Genomic DNA, 10,748 nt, shown 5'->3' with positions numbered 1-10,748 from the left:
TTTTAACAACTAAATATATATACTTTAAATCCTAGACCAATAAAAATATATAAAACAAAATTGAGGAAAAACAAGCAAAAATTTTAACAAAGATGCCTTAAAAAGTAAAATCATGAGATACAGGGTGCATTTAGATTATAGTTTGCAAACATAGATTTGGCCATGATTTTGTAATGCTGATTTTGATCCAAATTAGGTTTAGTAGTTCAATATGATTTGTTTTGAAAATTTATTTATCTCAAAAGTAGATATAATAATGTTGTTTGAATTGTACTGACAAAATTTAATTTTGTTTGTAAAATTATTCAAAGGAACTTATAAATTACAAACTTCAGAATAAAAAGCAAAAACTCCTAACCACATTTTAGTGATGTAACTCACTCCATTACTTCGAAACATCTGTCCTTCACTCTGTTATATATTTTAGCTAAAGCCTTTCAACATGCATGGGGATGTAGCTCAAATGGTAGAGCGCTCGCTTTGCATGCGAGAGGCACGGGGTTCGATCCCCCGCATCTCCATTTCTTTTTTATTTCCATATTTTTTATTAATTGATTTTGTTTTTTTTTAATAATAAATATATTCATTCTAACAGGCATACACAGTTACGAAAAGCAGGGGATTAATCACTAAAACCTTCGCAGCAGTGTTAGTAGTTTATCTATAGTCTCCAAAGTTTAGAATTAACCCATACTTTGCATTAGTTTCTTTACAAATTCAAAGGAGCATGTCGAATTAACTCAACCAAAGGAGCATGTCGAATTAACTCAACCATGTATGATCATATAACACTAATTGCTTTATGATCTAATAGTTAAAGCTTCATAGAATCAATTAGATCAAGCCTAGATTTTCCTTTCCACGTGTTGTGCAAACTCTCGAGTAAAAACACTTCTCACATCAGAATACACCTGAAAAAGTTGGCATCTATCCACAATGGAATCGTTTTTAACTCTTCACCAAGTGCGTCATTGGCTCATTTCAATATTTAGCTTAATGCTTTCTAACGTTAGGTACTATTATGAATATGTCGTCATGAAGTGTTTTTCTACATCATATCTTTTCTGACTTGAGTTGTTCATCACATCAACGAGACCGGCATAACACACATTAACTCAAATAAATAAATAAAATAATCGTCGTGTATGTATGACAATCGATTTTGTAGATTACCTTCCCTTCAAGTTAAAAAAAAAAGGTGGAACATGTTTAGTAGTTAGTTTCATTGCTTATTGTGAAATTGAAATCTAAAATATTGGGGAAGTTATGACATTTGTACAAGGCACAAGCCCCCCAAATCTAAAGTTATCACATTCATACATAAATCATGCACAACATGCTGTCTAATCATCTTGTGATTAAACATGGAAAATGCCATGACAACCCTGAAGATAGGAAATAACAAATATATTTTTTTCCAGAAGAAACAACCTCACGAAAAAGATGGATAAGGCAATGACTTTCATCATTTCATGCAAAGTTGAGTAGTGTCATGCCACTGCGACAAAACGTATATGATTTGGTCATACCCTTCTACTCCAAAACTAATTAGGCTTTCATGGGCTCAGCACGTGGCCTCCATAATCCAAGCCTATATTTGTGTGCATATTTCAATATTAACTTCCTCTGCAAAACCAGAAACTAGGTTTAGAAAGTGAACTATACAATTGTACGTTTCAAGAACAAAAGAAATCAGTATTTCAATCATAACAAAAGGTAAAAAGTGGGTCATCTTAGTCCCAATTAATAAGTCCTAGGATTGACCGAACGAGAACAGTCTCACCACCCATCACCAAGGCACCAACACAGCAGCAGCAGCAACAACACACTCATCCATCTTCTTCATTTCATCCCTACCTTCTTTCAGCCCTACACCACAACTCCTTAAAATGTCAACTTGAAAATTGTTATAACGTAATCTACAACAATTTTCAAAACCCCCCTCTCTTCCCTCCGTTTCCTTCCCTTCAAACATGAAACTCATAATAAACACACCCTTAATCTTTAAGCTAGTGTATATGTAATATACAAGGTAGCGACAAAACCCAACCACGATATGATGAATCAGCATGATTGCATGAGTTAAGTGACAAAATCAGAAAAGTTAGCACGGGAGGTGGGACCATAGGTCATCGGTCCAGAAGGAGAGAAAATCAGAATAAGTGCCAAATGGAGAAAGGGTATCGATAGTATGTTAATTCTCTTAAATTTCCCTCGTCTGTCTTTCACTTTCTGAAATTCTACCTCCCTATAAGTCCCTCTCTTATCAGAATTCTTAACTCGTTATTATTGTACAACATGAATGTAGGTTTGTCCAGTTCAATAGAATGGTGCGGGATGGTAACCTCAAGAAACTAATCTCAAGCTTATTTACTTTTTTCAGTTTATATATAACAGTTTATGATGCATCATAATAGGACGTATGTAGCAAAGAAAGCAAGTAAAGAGCAAAGGATTACATGTTTGCAAGGAATGCCAAGCTTCTTGAGTTTGAGGGTGCGAGTGACGAGAAGCTTCTGGAAGTCACCTAATTCAGATTCAAGTTTCGCAACATGGGATTCAACTCCATTCCCAATTCCCGTTAGAAACTCTGGTATTCCAACCTTCACTGCATAATCAAGCACAGTTACACAAAAACAATCATTCAAATTACATTGAAAGACTTAGTTTTCGAGAGACTAAACACAATAAAAACATATGAAGAGTCCTAAGTTGAGGATGAAAATGCAGATGGGGTATATAGCAGGAAATGATAGGTAGCGTACCAATGTATTGGGTTGATTTGGAGAAGAATCTAGAAGAAGAAGGAGAAGAATGATGAGGGAGCAGTTTTGGTGTTGTTGGGGGAAAACTAGAGGCTCTGGTTCTAATTATCCTTTGCAACCATGTTGCCATTGTCGAAGAAGCAAAAACGCCTGTCACAATTCAACAACACCATGCTTTATAGTGGAAAGCGGACCTATATATAATATGTATCATACATAACATTTTAATCTAATAATCTACCAACATATTCATAAGAACATAATCTCAAGGCATCAAAAGGCAAAAAGCCATGGAGTGTTAAACATAAATAAACCATCATAAAACATGAACATAAATATACTAAATCTAATAATCTACTGCATAAAGATGCATTCTCATTATAAAGTAATAATAGGCAAGGCATACTTTGATTCGTTCTACGATTCATTTCCTATAAATGAAGCAACAATTTACCCAAATCAAAAACAACAACAACAATCCAAAAACAACATTCAACAAAACTAAGCAGCAGCAGAAATTGATAGAGCATAATGAAGTAGTAGCAGCAGCAACATATAATAACAATCCACAATAAAAATTCATTTTTTTCAGTATCAAATCAATTTTACTTTATTGCAATGGCACATTATTAGACATAAATTTCACTTTCAGAGTATATGAAATTCTTTCGGGATACACATCAAACACGTAGATGACAATAACCTCATTAGGGGGTTCCATGCTTAAAGTGCAACAAAACCAACATAAAGCCACCACAGTGGTTGAAGACGAGATATCAGCATGGTTGTAAAAACTGAACCGGACATCGAATTGTTTTGGTAACTATTCAAAAGTTTAAAGGTCTAACTGGTTTAACCGTGGTTCAATAAGAATAACCAGATTATAATAAATTAATGAATATATTAAACCATAAATAAGCACACAATAACAAAAAGCATGCTTTACGCCGGTATCCACCCTGCTCGAACAAAAGCAACATCAAAAGGTTATGGAGGGAGAACAAGGTTGCCAATATTGCAGCAGTAACAACTACAAAATTTGCATACGCATATTCAACACGATTTAAATGCCACCTATCTAAGAACAACTCGCATCATTATTAATTATGGCTATGCAAAGATTTGAACAAATGAAAATCACACACACTAAGAGAGAAATGAAAACAACTACTACTACTACAACAAAATGAAAGAATCGATAGCTAGAAGCTGGAAATGAAGAATTACTAGCAATCTTTAAGAGCATAGGTACCTGAGTTTTGAGGAGGCGCTGGTAGCAGCTGCCGGTGGCTCTTCTTACTCGTCAGGGAAGGATTCAAAGCAAAACACACTAATTATTATAAATGGGCCTTATAATTTGGGCCATAACAGGCCCAATCCATCACAAAATATTAGTGGGCCCAAATCCAAATTCCAAAGCCAAATCACCGAACCGGACCAAACCGGTCAAAGCGAACCATTATTAGTTTATTACACACCAGAGTCCATATTGAAGAAACGAGTTGGTGGATTTTGCTTAGTGGCTTAGTGCTACCGCTACTACGACGATGGTGGAGGTTCTCTTCGAAGATATCTTTAGAGTTGAAAGATTGAACCCTGATGACAAAAAATTATTTGACAAAGGTATTATTATTATTATTATTATTACTCAACTTTTATTATTGCTTCTCTATAAATCTGTTGCCTTGCTTCCTATTATTGATGAGTTGAAGGTTTTAACTTTAGACGAATTTATTAAGCTGATCGCTACCTCTGTGTTAAAACACTGTTGTTTAGTTGCAGTGTTTTTACGATTAACCTTTTTTTAATCAAGATAAAAAAAAAAAAAAACTAAAATGCAATATTGCATATTTATTTTGTTTTAATTTTTCAGTTAAAATTGTTCTTATTTATTTTAATAAGCTGCATTTCATTGCATTGTGGAGTGTTATTTATTTATTTATTTATTTTTTGGTGCTAGAATGAGAGTCTCAGTGTAAAACGGATTTTTATTTATTTATTTTAAATTTAATTTCTTGTGAAGTTAGCTGATTCTATTACATTCTATTTTTTTTTTTAAATAACTATTTGCACTCCACTGTTATATTACTTGACCTCTTTCGTGGTGTTTAAATCCAAAATTTCCATTAAAAAACATGTTATCTGATGAGTGGATTATTTGCTCTTATTAGAGACATTATTGTTAGACTTTGTTGTCTGAATTTGATTCCAACACCTTGGTTTTGTGTGATGTTGAAGTTACTCGCATTGAAGCAAGGAGTGAAAGGTTTGACATGTTTATGCACCTTGACATCAATTCTGAGTTATATCCATTAAAGGTTGGTCAGAAATTTGCACTCCTGCTTGTTCCAACGCTTAATCCGGATGGAACACCAGACACTGGGTATTATGTTCAGGTAAATTGTTGTCATGTCTTATGTCTTATCTTCTTGTTCAGGTAAATGGTTTGTTCCAAGTTCCAACAAGGAATGTATATCTTTTCGTGTGTATTAGACAATGTGAGCATTGACATCCTAAGGTGTGTGACAATCTTTAGTTGTAGTAACATTGCCATTAGATTTCTGTTTGATAGTTTGGAGCTTTTGTTCATCATAATCTTGGAATTTAGATCACGAATAGAGTTGATGTGGCAAGAGAATGTTTTCCTCTCCTAAGTATATTTCTTGAATGTTTTCTTCTCCTAAATACATCTGATATTTGTGGACTAATAATAGTTAATTACAAAGTCTATAGTTCCCTTTATAATTCATATTTTTTCTTTGTTCTCATGCTAGTTTTTTTATTCCCTTAATGAATTCTTTGATTTTCTTTGTTTTCCAGAACAATCGGCTATCATTGGCCGAGAATTTTGAATATGTCATGTATGGGAAGCTCTATAGGGTATCAGAGGGTTCGGGGCGTGAAAAAGCGTAAGTTTAACAATGATGCTTTTAATAATTAATATAATTCCTGCATAGTTTGCTTGTCTTGGTAACTGACACAAACCACAAATATAAAAGTTGTGAGATAGAAAAATGTGTTTGTATCCAAGGACAGATATACGACATTATCTCCGAGAACACAATTATTTGTATTTTCTTCCTTTCTAAAGAATGGAGAGACATGTAGAGGATGTTGTTTCCAAGTAGCAGCACCATAGTTAGAGCTGAACTTTATCCAATTAAATTATAATTCAATGTTGCAGAGTCTTTTACATTTCCCCTCCTTTATATGGTTTATTGGTTTTGAATTATAGGGAGATAAATATTTCATTTGGTGGACTTCTGATGATGTTGAAGGGAGAACCCTCTCACTTCAACAAGTTTGAGCTTGATCAGAGGTTGTTTCTTCTGATGAGGAAAGTCTGAGAAAATTGAAAGTGCATATCAATGAGGATGTAGTGAAACTTTGTTGTAACAATCAGAACCACCTATTTTGTTCATGTTAATGTGATGCTTGTGACCAGATGTTTGGAAATCAAAATATCTTGGTGAATTGATTGTAAGTTAACTCTACGTTTGCCAGTTATCCGAACATGATGGAATAATTTGGTTTAAATTATCTACAAATGTGTATTACTGTGTTTTTTAATATAATAGGTATTTAATCTGTGTGCATTGTAAGTGTATATATGATATATCTAAAAAAATAATAATGATTCTCTCATAGCAAAATATCTCCATGATAAAATATCCAAATTCCATAAAAATTTATCTGTGAAAAAAATAAGAAAAGATGCACAAGAAATGCAGGGAGGACAGAGGATAGTAAGGAATGTTGCAAATCTCTTAACAAATGGGAAAATTTTGCATATGCCAATAGTTACATACAGAAATGGAAAAATGTCTTCTCTTATGAGAAAACTTGAGCAACATTTCAAAACTCTTTCCACCTTCTAAGTTACAAAATTTTAAGATCCTGTGTGTTTTAACATTCTCTGCATTACTACCCTCAGTTCCATTTTCCTTATTTACATTACTTTCATCTTCCTTATTGTGTGTTCTGTTCAGTGCCCTTGTGTTTCTGTGCTACTTTCATGACTATCTTCATTCTTGGGAGTTACTTCCATAGGCCCTACCTTTGCTTCAAGATTCTTGACAATAGATTTGAACATTCTCATGTCCCGAGCCTCTGCTAACCTGGTCCCTGATGATGCCTGTCATAAAGCATGCGAATACCGGTTAAACAAAGAAAATTCGAAAATCTTTATCCTCAAATGATATTGGAAACCGAATCGAAACTGATCAATTAAGTTTACAATTAAGGCTATTTGACAAGAGGATAACACTAAATTCATGTTCTCTCAAACTCTCCTTTGTTTTTTGGTCTAAACAACTCAAAATCAAAACTTAGATCTATTGCTCAAAGGGAACAAAATCACTAGAATCAGCCGAATTTCCTAAATGTTATGATCATAAGCTAAATAATAGGTAATCCAACAGAACTGTACTGAAATAAATCAAGAGGTCAAGTGCAAGAAGCTGTTCTCAAGCAGAATTCTTGAGTAACTTATAAAATGAACAAAAAGATACATGATACTAATACACTATTCAATCAAGCAACAAATCTGGTCTATATATATTATAGTTTTGTGGTGAAAGAACAAATGAAACTAATCAATAAGATTTTTCAGCTCAAGGCCCCTGTTAATGTGTGTCTAGTTAATGTATAAGTTAAACCATTAGTTCATAGCACAAAACAATCAAAATTAACAGTACCGTTGCGTTAATGAGATTAGAAAGGTAACACAATCCTTTCAGTAGTTCGTCAATAATTAATTTGAAAATCTTTTCAAGTCTTCAGAATGTCATCAAACACAACATTATCCTACTTAAAATTTATACAGCAAAAGTTGTTATAATGCATATCTTGACTAACCTGCATAATTTTCTCCACTCGTCGGCTGAGATCTTCAGCAGTTGCTTCCCTGTGGATGCCTTTAAGCACGTGCATCAAGTGTGTCTTAATGTCGTCTGAGCAATGCTTTTCAATCATACATTGAGCAACGGCAGCTCTACAACCTACTCCATAAAATGGACAGTTCACTATCTTCATCGGACAAACAGTTATGCAGTGCCGGTCCATATCACGTCTCATAATGCTATCTGAGCACTTCTGTTCACACGGAATTATCTTGAAAGGACAGGTCAAGTCATGCTGCTCAAAATGAGCTGAGCAAAACATGGCATCACATCCCTCATTTTGACAGAATGCAGTTCTAAAGTTGCAAACATCAACATGATTGTCAAGATCTTCTTGAGAATGAAAACTTTCATTGCAGTGATATGCATTCTTGAAATCAACATTCTTAAGCAGAGACTTGGCGATAGTTTCTCTTCTATCAAAGGACCAAAATCCATTCATTTCCATCTCCTGAATAAAATCATCTACTTTGTCTTCTCTCCAATCACTTAGCAGCCATCCAGAGACCTGACTAACGAGATTCCTCTTTGAAATAACAAACTCATCAACGAAATAAGAAATAATATCAAACGGATGATCCAATACTTCACCTTGTGGATCACCTTCTAAGATAACAGACTCAGCTACAAATGATTCACTTCTTTGTGTGAGATAATCTATCATTTCCTTTCTGAAATTACCTGCCACTGAACCAGGTGTGGAGAAGGGATATCCGGTCGTGTTATCGACGCAGGCACAAGCCAATCCTGGAAGGAACATTTCAGCCAGCTTGTGAACTACTTCTGTATCACAATTACCACAATGGAGCATGGGACCTGCAACTTTTCCATCTTCTTCAATCTTCTCAGGAACCTTCTCAAAACCAAGGTCCACTTCGGTTGTAGGAGGGTTCTTGCTTGGTGAATCCTTCAATCAAGTTTCAGATAATATAAAAAATATATATATTTAAGCTTCATAAATTCATTGTTTCCAGCATCATCCACATCAAATTCCTGATCCCAATATTGTCAACATCTACTGCTAAATGTTGACTGAATTCTGGATATCAAAAATTCAAGGTAGAGAAAATCGAGATTTTACGTAAAATCGAAAAAATAAATAAAAAACGTAAAACGTAAAATCTTAACAAGATTTAAATCGTAAAATCGTCAGACTTAGTACAAATTTCGTAAAATCGATAAACTCATTTAAAATCGTAATATCGGAAGATTTTAAGAGTTAAATCGAGATTCTAGCTACTATGGATATCATTGCATTTCAATTTTCCAAAATATCATCATTATTTTCTTTTTCAGAAAAAAAAAAAAACAAAAAACAAAAACTTTTTTCTTAACGCCAATGAATTTTCAAAATCAGGTTTTTCCATTCCCGAGCTGAGAGAAACCTTAAAAACATACAGCATTGAGAAATTGGAACAGAAAAGAAACGAAATTTCTTTCAATGCAGCGCAACCCAAGTGATTTGAATAAAACCAAACCATGAATTAAAACAACTAGATCAAACAAATCCTATAATCTCAATAATCATTTACAAAAAAATATGATATATTCGGGGGGAAAAAACAAGAACTTACCGACATGGGTTGGTGTGAGATCTAATTGTACGATGTTGCGTGAAGGGTCATTGATTCCGATAACCTTAAAAGGAAGAGAGAGTCAGAGAGACATAGAGAAAGAAGGGATCAACTAATTATAGACTCCAAATGTTGCTTCTTTCTTTCCATTTTTGTTTTCTCTCATTTTTTATGTGTAATGCTCCAACTGTTCTAACCGTCCAATATTATAATGTGTTTGTCAGCATTCACCAAGGAATATACTAAATAACTAATTTGGATTGGTGGAGTGTTCGGCTCACTCATTGCTTAAACAAGTGTCAAGATTGGAATCCTGAGCCAAATTATTGGCTAGCGACAGACTTTTAAGTGGAGCTCAATTATGCGATATATTAGTCCTTAGCTTGTCGAATTGGGAGATACTGCGAGCAACTAAAAAAAAGGAATACTCTAAATGTCCAAGTTTAATTAATAATGAAAAAGTATAGGTAGACAATAAAAATATTAAACAATGTGAATAATAGATATATTGGATGTTCATTTCAATAGGTGCATGGATGGTTATTTTAATATTAAAATTTAGATGATTAATTTAGAGGTGTAATGTGTTTTTATTTGATTGGTGGTTGTTTATGTTATTCAAGATGGTCATTGTTTACCTAACACTCTTCATTAATAATAGATGTCTACTCACTCGAACACATCTTCATGTGAAAATTGTATTATGTTTAATTTAATATATTTGACTAAATTATCTAAAAGTTGGTAGTATCATCTTCACGCAAAAGACATTTTATTAGAAGTAGCCACCTTAATAATATTAATTTTAATAGAAGTATAGAGTTATTCTTGTAATATAGTTTAATATTGATTAATTGTACCCACTTACTCTGTTAACAAGACTAATCATGAGGTTTAATTTTGTTCATAAGAAAAGCTGATTTAACTTTGTTGCTTTTCTTTTACTGTGATTAAAGTTTCTGGTTGCAGTAATTCACACCACAACTACACAAACAGTACAGAGCTTGATCAAATGTCTCACTTAAGCTTAAGCTTGTTCATTTGAATGATGTGAATTAAACATTTTCACTTAATCATCTTTTCTTGTTTGGAATGTTTCTACCTTTAGTAGATAAAAAAAAAAATAAAGAAAAGAAAACTTTGAAATGAAATTGTGATATGAACAATAATTTGTCAACTTTGAACTGCTATAGTTGTAATGCATCTCGTCAACATGCCTGAAATCCTTGTTCCACTAAAAAGCATTCACTTAGCTACCCTCAGTTTATCTGTAACAAAAATTCTTTCTAATAAAATTAAATAAGATTAGTCGATGAATTGGATACAGATAATTAAGGATTACTAGAATTCCTAACTCGCACTTTTTTATTTGATCTTTATCATTGTAAACTTAGAAGTATATATGTGAAGTCATAAATTTGTCTAAGGAGCTTTGAATTATTATGACTACAATTCATATCATAAGTAAAAATTTAAATTAGAAGAATATATATATATATATAAAGTTA

At 33.2% G+C, this 10,748-nt stretch overlaps 3 protein-coding genes and 1 non-coding gene across 6 annotated transcripts; 2 read left to right on the top strand and 2 right to left on the bottom strand.

The window, feature by feature from the left end:
* Nucleotides 449–521, top strand: TRNAA-UGC. Its single transcript has one exon. It is a non-coding gene; the product is annotated as a tRNA-Ala (tRNA).
* On the bottom strand, nt 1,189–4,129 carry LOC107626201. 2 transcript variants are annotated; one of them, XM_021116522.1, is made up of 4 exons: nt 3,993–4,026; nt 2,766–2,915; nt 2,460–2,608; nt 1,189–1,626 (listed from the first exon to the last, which is right to left on the bottom strand). In XM_021116522.1, exons 1-4 carry the CDS (start codon nt 4,009–4,011, stop codon nt 1,549–1,551), a joined length of 396 nt encoding a protein of 131 aa, XP_020972181.1. In that variant the 5' UTR covers nt 4,012–4,026; the 3' UTR covers nt 1,189–1,548. The 2 variants fall into 2 exon arrangements, with proteins under 2 accessions (XP_020972181.1, XP_016184512.1); XM_016329026.2 differs by having other exon boundaries at nt 1,198–1,626; nt 4,018–4,129.
* Nucleotides 4,212–6,361, top strand: LOC107626200 (DNA-directed RNA polymerases II, IV and V subunit 8B). The gene is made up of 4 exons (XM_016329024.2): nt 4,212–4,388; nt 5,004–5,161; nt 5,586–5,674; nt 6,001–6,361. The coding sequence occupies exons 1-4, from the start codon at nt 4,313–4,315 to the stop codon at nt 6,110–6,112; spliced, it is 435 nt and encodes a 144-aa protein (XP_016184510.1). The 5' UTR covers nt 4,212–4,312; the 3' UTR covers nt 6,113–6,361.
* LOC107626199 (TNF receptor-associated factor family protein DDB_G0290931) lies at nt 6,510–9,428 on the bottom strand. Of its 2 annotated transcripts, none has more exons than XM_016329022.2 (3): nt 9,241–9,427; nt 7,623–8,573; nt 6,510–6,900 (listed from the first exon to the last, which is right to left on the bottom strand). In XM_016329022.2, exons 1-3 carry the CDS (start codon nt 9,244–9,246, stop codon nt 6,751–6,753), a joined length of 1,107 nt encoding a protein of 368 aa, XP_016184508.1. In that variant the 5' UTR covers nt 9,247–9,427; the 3' UTR covers nt 6,510–6,750. The 2 variants fall into 2 exon arrangements, with proteins under 2 accessions (XP_016184508.1, XP_016184509.1); XM_016329023.2 differs by having other exon boundaries at nt 6,536–6,900; nt 7,623–8,562; nt 9,241–9,428.

The sequence above is a fragment of the Arachis ipaensis genome, chromosome B02 (assembly GCF_000816755.2).
Source record: "Arachis ipaensis cultivar K30076 chromosome B02, Araip1.1, whole genome shotgun sequence".
Lineage (NCBI taxonomy): Eukaryota > Viridiplantae > Streptophyta > Magnoliopsida > Fabales > Fabaceae > Arachis > Arachis ipaensis.
This window is presented reverse-complemented; position numbering and strand designations above follow the sequence as displayed.